At 37.6% G+C, this 17800-nt stretch overlaps 8 protein-coding genes and 3 non-coding genes across 11 annotated transcripts; 5 read left to right on the top strand and 6 right to left on the bottom strand.

Moving 5' to 3' along the window:
* Positions 1-481: 481 nt before the first annotated feature.
* On the bottom strand, positions 482-997 carry igo1 (serine/threonine protein phosphatase inhibitor, endosulfine Igo1; the record flags this gene model as incomplete). Its single annotated transcript, XM_056180653.1, has 3 exons — positions 482-763; positions 827-910; positions 959-997. 3 exons carry the CDS (start codon positions 995-997, stop codon positions 482-484), a joined length of 405 nt encoding a protein of 134 aa, XP_056036911.1.
* A 386-nt stretch (positions 998-1383) lies between these two features.
* On the bottom strand, positions 1384-2673 carry SOMG_01859 (UPF0300 family protein 1; the record flags this gene model as incomplete). Its single annotated transcript, XM_056180652.1, has 1 exon — positions 1384-2673. One exon carries the CDS (start codon positions 2671-2673, stop codon positions 1384-1386), a length of 1290 nt encoding a protein of 429 aa, XP_056036723.1.
* A 531-nt stretch (positions 2674-3204) lies between these two features.
* mrp1 lies at positions 3205-3886 on the bottom strand. The gene has a single exon (XR_008803714.1).
* Positions 3270-3352, bottom strand: snoZ16. Its single transcript, XR_008803680.1, has one exon. It is a non-coding gene; the product is annotated as a small nucleolar RNA Z16 (predicted) (small nucleolar RNA).
* On the bottom strand, positions 3472-3873 carry RNase_MRP. The gene has a single exon (XR_008803679.1). It is a non-coding gene; the product is annotated as an RNAse MRP (small nucleolar RNA).
* Positions 3887-4810: 924 nt separating the features above from the next.
* SOMG_01858 (mitochondrial ABC1 kinase family protein) lies at positions 4811-6403 on the top strand (the record flags this gene model as incomplete). Its single annotated transcript, XM_056180651.1, has 1 exon — positions 4811-6403. The coding sequence occupies one exon, from the start codon at positions 4811-4813 to the stop codon at positions 6401-6403; it is 1593 nt and encodes a 530-aa protein (XP_056036724.1).
* Positions 6404-7257: 854 nt separating this feature from the next.
* On the top strand, positions 7258-8487 carry caa1 (cytoplasmic aspartate aminotransferase Caa1; the record flags this gene model as incomplete). Its single annotated transcript, XM_056180650.1, has 1 exon — positions 7258-8487. The coding sequence occupies one exon, from the start codon at positions 7258-7260 to the stop codon at positions 8485-8487; it is 1230 nt and encodes a 409-aa protein (XP_056036717.1).
* A 676-nt stretch (positions 8488-9163) lies between these two features.
* On the top strand, positions 9164-9874 carry mam4 (protein-S isoprenylcysteine O-methyltransferase Mam4; the record flags this gene model as incomplete). The annotated part of the gene is made up of 1 exon (XM_056180649.1): positions 9164-9874. One exon carries the CDS (start codon positions 9164-9166, stop codon positions 9872-9874), a length of 711 nt encoding a protein of 236 aa, XP_056036718.1.
* Positions 9875-10385: 511 nt separating this feature from the next.
* Positions 10386-11600, top strand: atg17 (autophagy associated protein kinase activator Atg17; the record flags this gene model as incomplete). Its single annotated transcript, XM_056180648.1, has 1 exon — positions 10386-11600. One exon carries the CDS (start codon positions 10386-10388, stop codon positions 11598-11600), a length of 1215 nt encoding a protein of 404 aa, XP_056036715.1.
* A 213-nt stretch (positions 11601-11813) lies between these two features.
* On the bottom strand, positions 11814-13471 carry rio1 (protein kinase, RIO family Rio1; the record flags this gene model as incomplete). Its single annotated transcript, XM_056180647.1, has 3 exons — positions 11814-13048; positions 13108-13266; positions 13339-13471. The coding sequence occupies 3 exons, from the start codon at positions 13469-13471 to the stop codon at positions 11814-11816; spliced, it is 1527 nt and encodes a 508-aa protein (XP_056036716.1).
* A 516-nt stretch (positions 13472-13987) lies between these two features.
* Positions 13988-17617, top strand: psm3 (mitotic/meiotic cohesin complex ATPase subunit Psm3/Smc3; the record flags this gene model as incomplete). The annotated part of the gene is made up of 2 exons (XM_056180646.1): positions 13988-14002; positions 14045-17617. The coding sequence occupies 2 exons, from the start codon at positions 13988-13990 to the stop codon at positions 17615-17617; spliced, it is 3588 nt and encodes a 1195-aa protein (XP_056036721.1).
* Positions 17618-17800: the final 183 nt, after the last annotated feature.

Below are 17800 nucleotides of genomic sequence, written 5' to 3'. Positions count from 1 at the left end.
TTTACACAAAGACAAATTCCTATTGTGTAACATAAGAACAAAGTCTCACGACAAGATATAGTCATACAGCCACTATATCTACAGTCCCGTCATTATACTCACATGCCATTCCAGTTTGAAGTATTCACATAACCAATTTAACTAAACATATATAATTTTAAGAAAAGAAATTCACAATGAACAAGCCAAAAGTACCTGACCGAAAAAAAAAGTAACGAAATAAGTAGTAAAAGGGGAGGAACTAGAATAAACCATCTAGTAATAGGTAAGCACGGCAGGTGTACATGTTAATACAAATCACAAATGAACAAAACTATTATACAGTATTTGCTTAGTGACACCATCTGTCAGAATATAAAACATGAAATAAGAAAGAAGAATAATGGCAGATAAGTCCTTGAGCCTTTATGATTAATAATCGCGAATATTCATCATGAAGTAGCACATGTAAATGGCTATACGTAACGTTAAAATAGCGTTCCTATTCAGAACTCTTATTCTCGTGAGTTAGATTATCATCATTGTCATCGTCGAAGTGTCGGACTATTGACTCTCTTCGACTACTGACTTCACTTGGTGCCGAATCCGTTGGACGCTTGACGTGAATTGATGGTTCTTTCGACGGAGAGCCAGTAACCGCAATCCTATGAGGAATTGTTTCTGGAGAAGGTATTTCTTTTCCAATACAGGTTATGCCGGCATCGGATGCCTTGCCAGCTTTATTTAATGCATAATCGCCAGAATCGAAATACTTTCTTCCTTGCTATCGTTTTTCAGATTAATATCTGTTCGAAATACGCGTCTTTTCTCGATTATTCATACTTACCTGTAATTTCTGAACTAAAAGGTCTTTACGCTGCGGAAGTCTTCCATAAAGCCGGAACAGCTTTTGTTCCTCAGGGCTGAGCTTCTAAAATTACCTAGTCAATTCTATTGTTCTGTAAAATGCTTTTCATACCGTTATGTCCACCGTTTTCTCTGGATTACCCGATGTCATACCTTCAAAGCTATTTGGTTGTTGCCAACAATAATGAGTTCAATGTCATCGGGCCGAACAAACTGTGATTATAATATATCCTTGCTAGGATGATATCAAATTTTATAGTGCTTATTATTATTTATGACAGCATGAGTTAAAAATCATATATATGAAAAATACAAATCAAGCATTGCTTTTGTATTTTCTTTTCTTTTAGTTACCTTCTCCAAAGCTAGACGGTTGCTTAAACAACTCTAATTAACAGTAAACATGCTTTTAGCTCTATTTCATAGGTTTTCAGTATTCACATATTAGCGTATTACTTTGATGTTTTATTCATTTTGTAGTACTAATATTGATTTCATATAGAAAGTGTTGTACACACGTTTTATATATGAAAAAGTTTAACTACTATGAGAAGCAGGATATCTTAACGATTCACATTTTGAGATATTATCCTCAGATGAGTCCTTGGTAGAATCTGAATAAGTCAAATGCGTCCTGCTTTGTTTTAAAGTACTACTGTTAGACTCATTGAAAATAGAGTCAGGATGCGTGTTGGGATTTGAGCTGGGCAACGGTCGAATTGAGATAAAATCATCCAGGTCTTTTTCTGTGTAGTATTGCCGACATTTGCACATGTCCAGGAGTAATTGGTTACAAAAGTCGTAAAACCCTCGAATAAAAGAATCTTTTTTAAATAAAACTGCATCCGTATCATACAGAAAAAGGCCGGATTCTGGGACATTTCCTTCAAACACGGCATCCTTTGTGTTCATATACATATGAATGGGAAAAGCATGACCGTTGTTTCCTACACAATGCATCATAGATAACCAGGCAATGTCAGCTTCGGAGGACGCGGAATGCAGCATTGTTTCAAAGCCATGTAGTTCGTATGGAAGACTGCTCTCGCATAACGGTAATTGTAGCTGGAGATAGTTCAAAAAATTGGGACGTGCAACAGCAACCCAATCCTTCTTTCCTTTAAGCGCGTAGATATCGTTAGGGCTGACAAGATACATGCGTATACAGCCAAGTCTATTTTGTAAAGCAAGTTTTAGTAGTTTGGTATGATTGTAGTCATAATTTGAGAGATAATGCTCAACAGCAATCCAAAGACATTCCTGAACTGCTGGAGGATAAAATTGAAATAACATAACATGGTGAATCAAAACCGAAATGGGAACGGGGCCAGCACGAAGATATTCACAAAGATGATTAAATAAGCTACGGTGGCTTTTGAGTAGCAGTTTCACATTTTCCTCAGCACACCTATTATATTGTGCAAAGTGATATATTTTGTCTGGCATAGAAAAACCACGCTCATCCAATTCGTACCTATGTTTTAGATAAGTACCACTGAACGTATGAAAAACACTGCTTAGAGAACCTTGCGTAAACGGGTTTGGAATATCATAACAATCCGGAAGTTCAAACTCGGTTAGTCTTAACACTTCACAGATATTAGGAATCCAAGGAAGAGAGTTCAGAAGCAGGAAGCGAGTTTCTGTTGGTATGTCAATATCGGCATACGCAATTTCGACTGATGGGTCTTCACAATTGCACTCTTGGCAGCTTAATTCACAGCTATCACAGGATACACAACAGAATAAAACATTGCAAAAGGTGTCTACAATTTTCTGGTAAATCGACTGCGTGTGTTTCTGAGAATGATCAGAGCTGGCTAACATTTCTCGAATCCCCGTCAAAACAAATTGCACAAGACTTGAAAAGAAGAGTCTTTAGAACCCAGAAAAAATAGCACGAAGTCTCGGAAAAGTGGGACAATGCACAAGAATAAGGAAAATCACATACAAAATCTGTGTGATAAGGAGGGCATTTAAGCTTTAAGCCTGATTCTAACTGTGTATACTTTGAAGAGCAAAAATTTGAAAATATTACAAGGCAAAAACAAAAACGAAAACAAAAAAATCAGACTTAAAGTGAGCAAATTGATAAAGGAAGAGATGCGACTGCTGGAATTCCATAAACATCAAGAACCTTTTAGTGGTGTCTCTCCAGGAAAGTCAACAAACAATGCACAGCTGACCCCCACGAACGCAAACACTGTAAACAGACCATGTAAACCAGCAATTCATAATTTCAAAACGCTTCTCAGTACCATAAAAACAATAAGTCAAACTACTATAAAAAGTTTAACACTTTACAACTTCGCTAGAACCCCTTCTGATGTCCCGTACGGAACAAAAGAATCTTAAGTAAATAAACAAATACCATTCATCTATACACACTATTACTAGGAAGCGCTAAGAACAGAGAAGTTTTACCAAAATCAGACCGAATAACTCAACACAGTGCTTTTTGCACATCAGTGCTTGACTCTTGTATTTTTTGATCATCATATTTTGGATTCAATCTTTCTATAAGCGTGGCTTTTAATGTAGGTTTGGCTTGAATCGAACAAGCTCTCTCAAACAAGAGAAACCACTCAAACCTTTCACAAAAAAAAAAGATTGGCAAAAAAACCTCTGAGCCCATGACTAAGCCCCATTGAGTTACATCGATTAGTAGATGTGATCGTATAACTATCGCCTACGACGAATAAACACAGTTCAATGGAAAGGCAAACCTCGCAAAGCATATACCTTTATATTTCCCAAACACTTCCTTATACACGCTCCATAGACTTGTATCCTTGTCTACTCCGTTCCGGAAACAAAACGCATATAAAAAGGCTACGAGAAAATAAAGACAACGCCTGCCACGAGGTAAGCCCACTATTGTAACCGCTGGTTCTTTAGGTCAGCGCGTTTCCGCTTATCCTGGATCATTTCGAAACCAGGACGAAAGAGTCCGGGGACTTTCCCTAAAGCTGCGAAAGAAACTTAAGTTTCGTTAGATTGCTTCAACAACGATCGTTCAAGCTCAAAGGTGTCTTTGCATAGGTTAGCCCATGGATACCCTGCAATTATTTATACATTTTCGTGACTGCCCGTTATCCATTTCTCCACTACCCTACCCTGCCCTATCGTACTAATGAGGTGTGAAAAATAATATCATGCAAAAGTCGTGGTGAAAAGAGTATAGTTGACAGAAGTGTTGATGGTGATTACGATTCTATATGAATCTTTGATTTTGTTTTCATATTTTTACTATGTATTAATATATTATTTTTTCCATTTTTTTCGTTTCGTGCTTCTTTCGGGAAACTCAAACGATTCCTGTGTGGTAATGCTGCCTAACCAATTCTGGAAACGTAATATGAGAAATAGAAGAACAGTCTGCGTGTAGATGATTAAAAATAAAAACAAAGGACAACTAAAGCTTATAGTTAAAAGCTGAAAATTGAAAGCTCCCCACTTTGGACTCAAGCACTTGGAAACATATGAAAAGCTATAGGAAGCTCGACTCGTCTTGTCAACGCAAGGTGTTTGAATGACAAGCTCAAGGTTTGTCATCAACTTTGATTCTTTATGAAACAAAACAATTGAACAGAAAAATGAGATTGGGCTTCCTAAATCGCGTTTGCTTTGACAATAATTTTTGCGAATACCAGTAACATGCTACCGCACTTATTACGTTCTCATCTTTTGAGAAATGTTCGTTGGGGAAAGCAAGGCCAAGTACAAAACGTCTTCATACAACTTCAGAACAAGAGAAATTCCACTACGAATGTAAGGAGAGAAGAAATAATCCAAAAGAACAAAGCCAGTGAACAAGTTTAATTAACCCAACAAGATTACCGGATTCGCATACCTGGGTCCAAAGGCTGTTTAGCAGCAGAAAGAAAAGTAAAGGAATTATAATTTTATCCAATTTCTGTAAATCGAAACGATCCTGTCCCCGCTACAGTCGTTTAAATTGGGAATGTTTACTCGGATAGGAATTCGTTCATCATTAGCATCACGAAATGTAAAATTGATGAATCCTTTGACTCAAGGATCGTCTCGTTGTTTTTACAGCAATTTTTCTTCTTTTAAACAAACCTCCAGCAAACGTTCAACATGGGCCAAGAGACTAGTTTGGATGGGGAGTCTTGGAACAGGAGTTTACATTTGGGACAATTACTATAATGCCAACGCTTTGACTCGGAGTATTCGGACTGTGTATACAGCTATAATTATTGCAGCGGATTACAAATTTAACTTCAATGAGGAACGAGCTGATCGAATTGAGGCTTTACATGAGCGAGTTGCTCATCGCTTGGTCAATATGGTTTCCAAAAATGGAGGCCTTTATATCAAAATGGGACAGATCGTTGCCATGCAATCGGCTAATCTTCCTCCTGTCTACGGGCAGGCTTTCAAAGGAATGTTTGACGATGCTCCACAAATCGGATGGGATGAAGTTTCTGAAATCATTAAAACCCAATACCACAGACCCGCAGAAGAAGTTTTTGCTACAATCGAAAAAGCAGCTTCGGCAAGTGCTAGCATAGCTCAAGTACATGAGGCTACTCTCCGATCTGGAGAAAAAGTAGCCGTGAAGGTGCAAAAACCATCTGTTTCGAAGCAGATGAACTGGGACTTATTGGTTTATAAATGTATGATGTATGTTTATGACAAATGGATATTTCACATTCCCTTATACTTCACCGTGGACTATGTTTCAGAACGACTTCGGTCGGAGATAAATTTCGTTGTTGAAGCCGAAGCGACGCGGTCAAGCCGCGAAGCAATAAATGAGACAAACTTTCTAAAAGGAAATGTCTATGTCCCAAAAGTATATGACGAACTCTCTGGAGAAAAGATTATGGTTACGGAGTGGATTGATGGAATTCCCCTTTATAACCAAGAAGCATTGTCCAATGCTGGATTCAGTAAAAAGCAAATCCTCGGTAGCTTGTTTTATTTTCTTTCTTTTCAAATGTTCTGTACGAAGCAAGTGCATTGTGACCCTCATCCAGGTAATATAGTCGTGCGCAAAGTAGGCCGTCAGCCTCAGGTAGTCATTTTAGATCACGGGTTATATGTACATGAATCTGAGTCTTTTCGCAAAAGTTTTGCTCTCTTATTTAGTGCTGTTTATGCGTTTGACCGAGCTGCTGTAATGAAAGTCATGCATTCCTGGGGTGTTACGGAGCCCGATGTTTTTGCAAATCGAATGTTGAATATTCCCGTTGATGGTGATTCTAACGAAGATTCGGAACCAAAATCTCAACAGAAGTTGTTTGAAGAGCAACTTAGTCGAAGAGCAAGGTTTGTGAACTTTTTAAACGATTGTCATCGTTTGCCTCAGGAATTGTTGATGCTTGGTCGCTGTATCATGCTCATTCAAAAGAACAATCAAATGTTTGGGTACCCGGTAAATAGTCTAGCAATTATGGGAGATGTTGCTAGTCGATATGTGGAGAACAAACCTTCGCCTCGTTGGTACCAGAAGCTATTTTCATCCGTATATTGGTTTTTCCAAAACATATTTTTCCCTGGGGACTTTCGGGTCCCTGAGATTCCCGAATAAGAAACCCATATTTAACAGTTCATCAACAATCTGTAAGCATGGGATCAAGAAAATCTTGCCCCAAGAAGTACTTTCTCCTCCTGATGCTTGCAGTTGTCGAAAATAGGATAATGACTACTATAAATGAATTTACATAGAAAGCTATCAATAAAAGCATATCTCAATCCTGCTCGTTCAAAAATTGGCGTAAGGTATGAATTTTATCATGTTGTATTTACTTTTTGGGATTTACAACTTAAGCTACACCTAATACTTTGGAAATTTTTATTTTCCTTTATTATGAATTTCTGAAATACGTAGATATCGTTTGTTAAAAAGTCTTTCATCATGTTAGTGTCATAACCCATATACGATATTACTAATGTTGTGTTATTATTATTGTATAACAATAAGGATTCATGAATGTAATGAATAAACAAAGAAACTGTTTAAACAAGAGTCGAAAGAAGGCAAAGTAAATATTTAGACAAAGACTTTGTTACAAGTTATACAAATGCGATAATTACCTGGCAAATATTCAGATTGGGAGATTTGACTGATCTAGCTAAATAAATTGTCCTTACAACTTTGTTAAGTGAATCAGATCCTTGGAAGCTATTGCTATTCAATCTAAGTAGTACCAAAGCATCTAATTGAAAGTAAAACATACAATTTACTGAATGGTTATTACACATTTTTCCATTGAATACTTATTCTCATAACAAGTGAGATTCATCCTGTGACACTGTGACAGTTAGATAATGATTATCCAAACGAGGTGATTTAATATCAGGGAAATCAAGATGGAAACAGACTTTATTCGGTAGCGGAAGCCAAGTTCTGAACCTGAAATTTACCAGCGCGAAATAAGTAAAATGTCAGATTTTGGATTTGATGAATTGATTGAAGCTCAGCCTGATGCCATTTTCAAATTAAACGCTTTATACAACCAAGATGAAGACCCTTCAAAGGTGAACATGAGTATTGGTGCTTACCGTGACAATAACGGAAAGCCATGGATTTTGCCTGTTGTTAAGAAGGCTTCTGAAATTGTTGAAAAAGACCCCAACTACAATCACGAATACATGCCTATTGCTGGTTTTGGTCAGTTTACAAAGGCTGCTGCTGAAATCCTGTTCAAGCCCAACGACCACTTATTGAAGGAAGACCGCATTTGTTCCATCCAATCTGTGTCTGGTACTGGAGCTAATTTTTCGGCTGCTAGATTTATAGCTGAACAATATGCGCAAAAGAATGGAGCTGCCGTTTACATTTCGAACCCAACTTGGCCCGTTCATCGCACTCTCTGGGAAAGTGTCAATGTAAAGGTTGAGACTTATCCTTATTGGGATGCAAAAAACCGAAGATTTGATTTCGAAGGAACTATGGATGTAATGAAATCTGCTCCTGAAGGCAGCATTTTTTTACTTCATGCTTGTGCTCATAATCCTACGGGAATTGACCCCACTAGGGAACAGTGGAAATCTATGTTTGAGGCTCTTCTTGCCCGTAAGCACTTGGTTGTGTTTGACATTGCTTACCAAGGATTTGCTAGTGGTGATTTGGACCGTGATTCTTGGGCCTTGAATGAGTTTGCCAAATCCAATAAAGATTTCTTTGTCTGTCAATCTTTCGCCAAGAACATGGGTTTGTATGGTGAGCGTACTGGTTGCCTTCACTACGTCGCTAAAAATAGCACCGTAAAACGCAAAATGCAGTCTGTGCTTTGTCTCATTCAACGCAACACTATTTCGAATCCTCCTGCTTATGGTGCCCGTATCGCCGCTGCAATTTTAGGAAACCCCGAACTTTTCGAACAATGGAAGGAAGACTTACGAACTATGTCTTCGCGTATTAATGAAATGCGTTCTCATTTACGTGATTCTCTCGTAGCTTTGAAGACTCCTGGTACTTGGGATCACATAACTGATCAAATCGGAATGTTTTCCTTTACTGGGTTGACCCCTGCTCAAGTCCAATTCTGTCAAGAAAAGTATCACCTTTACTTCAGTGCCAATGGTCGTATTTCTATGGCTGGTCTCAACAGTTCCAATGTTGACCATGTTGCCAAGGCTTTTGATCACGCAGTTCGTTCAGTCAACTAGTCGTCATTTTGTTCATGTTCTTTTTTTTGAAGTTATGATATGATAAAAAATAGAAAAGCAAGATGAAGACCAGAAGAATACAATAATAAATGAAAGGCGTGATAACAGGCAATTGGACTTAAAGGAAATCTTGTTTTACCTTGTTCTTTTTAATTCTTCTACCTACCTATAGAGAAATACGCCCATTTATCGTTTTGTTTCCTTATGATCTTTAAAAATTTCCAGACTTAATTAACAGACTTATATACAACTTTATTTCAAATAATATGCTCTACATTTCTTGTTCTTGGTGGACGTAGCAGACTTGTATGAGCTACTAGACTCTTAGCACCTTTCTTATGAGTATCTTGGTTTTGTTATTTATTCCAATCCGACTATCTTTTTCCAAATCATATGTTGGCATAGGATAATGAAGTTCTTTGTCCATTGTCTGTAATGGACGATCAAACCAGAAAGAAATAATTAATGATGCACACCCCTCCAAATCTGTAAAAACGTACTAAATTTGAATTTGGCTTTTCCTTTGAAGTTTCGTTCGATTTTAACCTTCTAACATAGATTGATTTTAACTTACAATACGTACTGTGAATCTTTTCTATTTAAGCAGGATTTTTTTGAGCATTATACTTTTTGACCGAGCGTGACTGGATTTTTTTTGATACTTCTTTTTAAATAAATGCCAAACATTCATACATCAGATCAAGTAGCCTTAATAAGTGCTACAAGTTCCCTTTTAGGACTGGTCATTGGATCTGGGTGCATTTTGAGTATACTGACGAAATCAAGAGTCAGTGCTTTTGTTGCAGTGTTGGGAATCTTTCATGAACTAGAATTCTATATTACAGCTCAGTTTCAGGGCCCTCAGTTGTCTTGGGATTCTTTTGTTTTAAACAATGGGGCAGCATATTGGATTGCTATGTCCATTGGTGTATTAGAATACTACTTTACTAATGGGTCGAGTATTTCAAAAATCTTGTCTTGGCTTCATTTGCCTTCGTGCGCCCTGTCGTGGATTCCTTGGGTATACACAAGTTTAGCAATTATATTGGTTACTTCGGGACAATTACTTCGATCATACGCTATGGTACACGCTGGTAAATCATTCTCTCATCACATTGCTAGTGAAAAAAGACAGGAGCATAGTCTTGTTAAGTCTGGTGTTTATCATTATGTTCGCCATCCTTCATATGTTGGATTTTTCGTTTGGGCAATAGGAACGCAACTCCTTTTGAAGAATTTCTTTTCCTTGGTAGCTTTCGGTGCCGTCCTTTGGGATTTCTTTAGCAAGCGAATTACTGGAGAAGAGATGTACTTGGTCAAATTTTTTGGTGAAGAATATAAAGATTATCGGAGAAAAACACCATCTGGGATTCCTTTTATTCCTTAAAGCCCATCTTACCTTCTATTCCGCCACTTCAGATTGTCGAGTTTGGTAAGTGAGCTCTTATGCCATGTGCTAAAAAGGTTTTTGTGTATAGAATTCCTTTGGCTAATTTACCAACTAATAATGGCCTTTTTCTACCTTTTTTAACCTTCAAGTTGGTTGGGATTTCTCAAGCATCAAGAAGGCATTAAATGCTTTGTATTTCCCTCTATAATTTTCTCTTCTTTAGATTAGTTTGGTAATAAAATGAAAAAACTATTATTTGCAAAATATACTGTCTTTTTTCGTAAAACTACTTTTATATTCGTCATCGTAATATAAATAATACAATGGATTCTTTCTTCCAATTCCACACTCTCAAACATTGTGCTTCAATTTATTGTATTTGACCAAAAGCGAGCTCATAAACAATAAGTATTCCTATATAAGATTCCATATATCATTATTTTCGTTTAAACAGACAATTGAGTGAATTCTTAGAAGGAAGTATACAAAAAGCCGCTTAAGTGCGGTGATGGACTTGTTGAAGCAATGGACCGAGCAAGCTAAAGAGGCCCTTACGGAAGCTCGTCAACTTTGTGGTGATGCCTATGAATACAATGAAGCTGCGAAAAACTGCCTGAAGATCTCTGCTAAGCAGCATCAACAACTAAGTGAATTAGCAAAATTAACAGCCTCGCAGTGCGCCAGACTCGACTCTTCTACTTCTTTGATAAAGCAACTTTTAAATCTCGTACAGAATCATCCAACATTTGGGCAATTGAACGATCTCCATGATCGTTTAGAAAAGTCCTTGAAAAGACTTCGAGAATGTGTTTTAGATCCAGCTTTAGGAAGTGAATATCCTAATCTCTATTCGTTTGTCGATGACACTTCTCTGGAAGATTTGAAGACAAGGCTTCGGGGAGTCACAGATGGTGTATGGAATGCGTATGAAAAGCTCTCTGGATTGTTGGAAGAAGACATATGTGAACAATACCATGTTCGCCTTGGATCCATTCCTTTGGACTTTTTACCTCCAGTAAATAATGATTTAGCCGAATCTTTGGCTGATTTGCTTCTTCAGGTAGCACAACATTTCGACCAGTGTTCTGAAGCTTTGACAATATATGTTGGCCTTTCTGATGTTGAAAAAAAAGAATTGACTGAGATTTTACGAAACGATTCAAATCATGTTCCTGCCGTGCTGGAAGATCTTCGAACTGGCCTTGAAGAAACGAAGGCTTACCATTTGACTGTTTTGGAATATCAGCGCACAGTGGATGCTAGTGCGAAAAGACTTGAGGAGCTTGCAGAAGAATTAAACAAAAACCAGCTAACTAATCGGCGTCATGAAGCAGCACATGAACTTATGAGTGCTCACACTGGTTTGGAAATACCCCAGCTAGCTCAAGAATTGATTCAACTAGAAAGGCACTATAACCATTTTGCTAAAGCATATCATCTTCTTCTTCAAGAAATACATAGGCGGCAAGCTTACGAAAAACGGGTACGCTCTGTAGTCGATAATCTTGTGTATAAACTAGAACAAGAGCAGCAGACTGAAACTAAATCACGCATCGATTTTTGCACACAGTACGGTGATTACTTGCCCCAAACATTATGGAATGCAGTTACAGACCCACCTCTACATTTCGAAATAATAGAGCATCAGTATACTGAGCTGCCAAATGTAAAAATACCTGCCGACAAAAAGGTAAAAAAAGACAAAACCAGCAACAACCATTGAGGAAATAGCGAAACGAGAAACGATAGCGATGCCTTCTACGATTTTTCATTTTAGACTCCTTTTTATGTCAATGCTATATACAGATAAGTTACAATCATTAATGATTTTTTTTTAAAAAAAAAATTTTAGTATCCAAAAATAAATACCAATGTATTATTAAATCCTTTACCCACTATCCAAAAATAAACCGGAAGAAACAAAATAAAATCAAGCTTATTTTTTGCGACCTCCCTGTTTTACTTTACGCTTTTTCTCATACTTTGATATTTTCGTTTTCCTTTTCTCCGCTTTTTCTCCTTTTACTTTCTGTTTGCGAGTGCGTTTTTCCTCCGCACTTTCTTTTTCATGACCACCGTTATCTCTCCTGACATATTTATCTCCTTCAAAAGAATTGATATTGTTTTCATCATCTGAATCAGATGCATCTGAGGCTTCGCTTTCTGAGGCGGAAGTTGGGTCATTGTTAGGATGGGAAGTATTCGCATCCTTTTCATTGCTTTCCTTTATACCTGTATTCAATAAGTGTCTATATACTAAACTTTCTCCACGTCCCTCCTCTACCAATTGAGTATCACGATCAACATCGTAAACTTCTTCTAAGGTCCGTGGTACGTATGTTTTCAGAAATTCTTCTTCGTGATCATCATCGGAATCGGGATCTCCTTCCCTAAGCTCTTCCAAACGGTTTTTCATATCTTGTTTCTCAACGCTGCCATTTTCTGTGACAAACTTGAATAGACTTGGCAAGGACAAGCAATCTGCGTCGAAACGCTTGAAAAATGAGGTAACGTTTAAAATATCCATCCGCAAAAATTCAAAACTTCCAGGGTGATCGTGCTCAACAGATTGAGAAACGTCAATCAAATATATTTTTCCTTTGTGATAAAGCATATTGTACTCTGACAAATCGGCATGGACAAGATGGCAAACTTGATACATTGTACGCATGTATCTCGCAACCATACCATAGAGCTTTGTAGCCTCCGCGGCTGTGACATCCACATCCTTTAATTTAGGATAAGGCCAACCCTTCTTGTCACCTAGAAAGGACATTACCAAAACATGATGCTTTAATAAAAGAGGTTCGGGAGAAGGAATACCCGCCGAATACACTCGCTTCAAGTTTCTGATTTCTTTTTCCGCCCAAACTCTCACCATTTTTCTTGGATTTCTCTTATTGTAGCCATGGCGAAAACGAAACTCACCAGATACATAACGGTCTCTGTCTTTGAATACAAGAATTGAGGTTTTGAAGATTTTGACAGCGAGGTGTTTCCCTTCCTCGTTTACAGCATGATAAACATTTGCCTCTTTACCGGTACTGATACAGCCATTCATTTCCGAAATGGTTCCATTATTAATCAATTTTAACAGAATGATTCGAGTTCGAGGATCCAGGACTTGTTCAGATGTAGCTCTGTCGCTTTTGTCCTTTGTGTTGGCTTTTTCTTTTTTTGGTGTTAGTAAAAACTGTTCTCAAACTCATTCTAAACGCTGCTGAACTTACCACTTCCATCGAAATGGTCTTTTACATCCATATTATCCATATAACGGCTCAGCGTTGAAACGCGATCCTGTCCCTTCGCTACTTTTACTTTACTATTTGGTTGTGCTGTTGCTTGTACCCCAGCTGAAGCAGAACCAGCAGCGTTTGAAGAAGCATAGTCTATGAATTAGTAAGTACTCTCTGGCAACGACAAAGCAAGCTACGAGTCAAGGTTGACTGAAGCATACATACCAGAGGAAGCTAATACCCAGTCAATTTCGTCGAGATTTTCATACTGTGCGTTCTCCGAATCCTCACTGAATTCCTCGTAATGCTCTTCACCGTTTGCAGCTTCTTGGTAGGGTTCTTCTCCTTTTTCTAGCATTTTTTTCCAGTTAATCACCAGAAGAATACGGGTATTAAGAAGGGTATTAGAATTTTACACAAATTTGCTGTCGAAAACATGAAATGCTCTAAATGGGATAAGGTAGGGTAAAGTAATAAATTAGCGGAGTATAATATTAAGCGAAAGTTAATTTATCTAACAATCAAGTGTTTACTTTTTATGTATTTGACTCTGCTTTTAGTTACGCGCAGGAAGTTGTACAACTTATAAATTTATAATCTAATGGAATCGAAAAATGAGTCACGGATGCTGCGTTCAATGAAATTCGATTAGTTGCAGTTTACTCTATGTTTTATACAGTTTATAATTGTCCCTTGTGAAGATTGTCAACAAAATTGTCCTTCATTATTTTATTTCAAAGTAATTTTTTAAATTTAGAATAAAAGAAAGCAGATTGAACGACGTTAGTGACCCTTGTTGTTTGGTTGCTACTTGTTGGTATACGCGCGACGCGCGTCGGTCTGCTTCATTTGTCCAAAGCCAACAACAGAATCTATGCATATTAAAAAGGTTAGTTTTGAAACGGATTGATTGTAACTAACGAATTTTAAGCTTATTATTCAAGGATTCAAGTCTTACAAAGATTATACCGTTATAGAGCCGATTAGTCCTCATCACAATGTGATTGTTGGAAGGAATGGTTCAGGGAAAAGTAACTTTTTTGCTGCTATTCGCTTTGTTCTAGGCGATGATTACACCCATTTATCACGCGAAGAAAGGCAAGCCCTCTTGCATGAGGGTCCTGGTTCAACTGTTATGAGTGCCTATGTTGAAGTTACTTTTGAAAACTCAGATAATCGCTTTCCTACAGGAAAAAGTGAAGTTGTTTTACGTCGAACCATTGGTCTTAAGAAAGATGAATACTCTTTGGATAGGAAAACGGTGAACAAAAGCGAAGTAATAAATCTTTTAGAGTCTGCAGGATTTTCACGTTCAAACCCATATTATATTGTCCCCCAAGGCCGAGTAACGTCTCTTACAAATGCGAAAGATTCTGAGCGTTTGGAACTCCTAAAGGAAGTTGCAGGGACTCAAATTTACGAAAATAGACGCTCCGAATCCAACAAGATTATGTCAGAAACGGTGCTCAAGTCTGAGAAAATTGATGAATTATTGGAGTATATTGAAGAAAGACTGCGTGAACTTGAGGAAGAAAAAAATGAACTTGCTGCTTATCATAAGAAAGATAATGAACGAAGGTGTTTGGAATATGCAATTTATTCACGTGAACATGATGAAATCAATACCGTCTTGGATGCCCTAGAACAAGACCGCACAAGTACACTTCAAAGAAATGAGTTAGATTCTGGGGCTTTTATTGAGAGGGAGACGCGTATTGAACAGGTTAAGGGTGAAATTACTGAACTACGGAATTCTGTCAACTTACTTCGTCTTGAAAAGCAACAAAACGAAGAAGATTACACGAATCTTATCAAGTCTAAGGCAGCTGTGGATTTGCAACTCCAACAATTGCTACGTCAGATTGAATTTTCCAAAGAGGATGAAACGTCAAAAGTCGAAATGCTTCAGTCCTTGGAATCTGAAGTCCATGGTAAAGAATCGGAATTGACAAACATTATTCCTCAGTATAATGATGTCGTTTCCCAAGTTGATCTCTTAAATCAGCAGATACTGTCTTTACAAAATCAGAGAAGAACCATTCTAGACAAACAATCAAGAATATCCCAATTTGCTACCAGAGAAGAGCGTGACGTTTGGATTAAAGATCAAATTAAAGAGATTTCTTCAAGCATTAAAATTCAGAATAAACGGATTCTAGACTTAAATACCGAAATAGAGAATCTTTCTGAGACATTAAATGCGAAAGCCGCTCGTAAACAAGAAATTCATTCAGCACTTTCGTCTAGAGGTGAACTTACTGCTGGAGCAATGGCTAAGGTTTCTTCAATCAATGAAAAGAAAGAGAACCTTATTGATAAACGAAAAGAACTTTGGAGAGAAGAGGCTAAGCTAAAATCCATGAGTGAAAGTATCAAGGATGATCTTTCACAATCTGAAAAGAACATGAGTACCACCATGGATAGAAACACAAGTAATGGCTTAAAATCTGTTAAATGCATTTCAGAACGCTTAAAACTTACCGGCTGTTATGGTCCCTTGTGCGACCTTTTCACTGTTGATAATCGGTTTAAAACCGCAGTGGAAGCGACTGCTGGAAATAGTTTGTTTCATGTCGTCGTAGATTCCGACTTGACGGCCGATCAAATTTTACAGGTAATGTATAAAGAGAATGCTGGAAGAGTCACGTTTATGCCCTTAAACAGGCTTCATCCAAAGCCAGTAGGTTATCCTGACGCCAGTGATGCATTACCTTTGCTGAATTTTCTTGAATATGATACGAAATATCAACCTGCATTTCAACAAGTTTTCTCTAAAACTATTGTATGCCCTTCTATCGAGGTTGCATCACAATATGCTAGATCACATCAACTCAACGGTATTACTTTAAGCGGTGACCGTTCTGACAAGAAGGGTGCCTTAACTGGTGGTTATCGTGATTACAAGAATTCTCGTTTAGATGCCCTCAAGAATGTTAAAAAGTACCAGAAACGATTTACTGAAACTCAAATGAATCTCGATAAACTTGCTATTCAAATCGATTCTGTCGATCAGCAAATAACAAATTGCTTAAATGAGTTGCAGAATGCAGAGCTTGAGCTTAAACAGTTAGAGCGTGATCATGCTCCGCTAAATATGGAGCAAGTCTCTATAACACAGGAAGAAGTAGAGGTTCAAGGCTCTCATCGTAGAAAGGTTCAAGATTTGCATTTGGCCAAACTAGAACTCCAAACTTCGGAACAACAAGTGAAAGACTTTGAAGAAGAACTTCAATCAGAAATGGTGGAGATGGATCCCAGAGATGCGAAAAGACTTAAACATTTGGAAACACAAATCGAACAATTGTCAGTTGACTATAACGATTTGAATGCAAAGTTGGTCGAAATCGAATCTCAAAAGGTTAATCTGGAATATCAGTTAAATACGAATCTTTATTTGAGACGTGATCCTCTAAAGATGCAACTCGGTATGGATAATATTGTCGATGAATCCGAACTTTCCAACATCAAGAAAACCATTGAGAAACACGAGGCAAAACTTCATAAACTTGAAGATGCATCCCAAAAACTTGATAGTCAAATTCAAAAGCTTGCTGATGATTTACAAACCAAGGAGAAGGGACAAGAAACACTCGAAGAATTACAGCATGAGGCAGCAGCAAAAATTGAACACGAATCGAAAGTCAGCGAAAGAAATGCTGCCAAAAGAAGTCTGTTGCTTGCTCGTAAGAAGGAATGTAACGAAAATATTAAGTCCCTTGGTGTTTTGCCCGAAGAAGCTTTCGTTAAATACGTTTCAACTAGTTCAAACGCTATAGTCAAAAAATTGCACAAGATCAATGACGCTTTGAAAGAATATGGAAGCGTTAATAAGAAGGCATACGAGCAATACAACAACTTTACAAAGCAGCGTGATTCTTTGATTTCCAGAAGAGAAGAATTAAGAAGGTCTCAAGATTCCATTAATGAGCTTACAATGGTGTTGGATCAGCGTAAAGATGAAGCTATAGAACGCACTTTCAAACAGGTAGCAAAGAATTTCTCGGAAATATTTGAAAAGCTTGTTCCTGCTGGACGAGGTGAATTAGTTATGAGCAAACGAAGCGAACTTAGTCAGAGCCTTGAACAAGAAAACTCAATGGACATTGACAGCCAAGCAGCTCAGAGAAGTTCAATTGATAATTACACAGGTGTTGGTATCCGTGTATCCTTTAATAGTAAGGATGATGAGCAGTTAAGCATTCATCAGCTTAGTGGAGGTCAAAAATCATTATGTGCTTTAGCTTTAATTTTTGCGATTCAGCGATGTGATCCTGCCCCTTTTAACATTCTCGACGAATGTGATGCAAATTTAGATGCTCAATATCGGTCTGCTTTGGCGGCAATGGTAAAGGGAATGTCCAGAACAAGCCAATTCATATGCACAACATTTCGACCTGAAATGGTGAAAGCTGCTGATACGTTTTATGGTGTTATGTTCAATCATAAGGTATCAACAGTCGAAACAATTTCCAAGGATGAAGCTATGAAGTTCGTTGAAGGGTAAAGACCTTTTTATCGTATACCGTTTACTTAATTTATTTTACATATAAACTCATGATGCTCTAATGTTTACTCGTGAGCAGTCTTCGTCCTCAGAGTTGGGACTCCTGTTTACAATATTTATATATTAGATTTGCTTCAACGTACCCATACGTATGGGAATAATCAACTTTTGCTAATATGGTTT

The sequence above is a fragment of the Schizosaccharomyces osmophilus genome, chromosome 1 (assembly GCF_027921745.1).
Source record: "Schizosaccharomyces osmophilus chromosome 1, complete sequence".
Taxonomy (NCBI): Eukaryota; Fungi; Ascomycota; class Schizosaccharomycetes; order Schizosaccharomycetales; family Schizosaccharomycetaceae; genus Schizosaccharomyces; species Schizosaccharomyces osmophilus.
The sequence above is the reverse complement of the archived record's forward strand: the minus strand, read 5'-3'. Positions and strand labels throughout refer to the sequence as shown.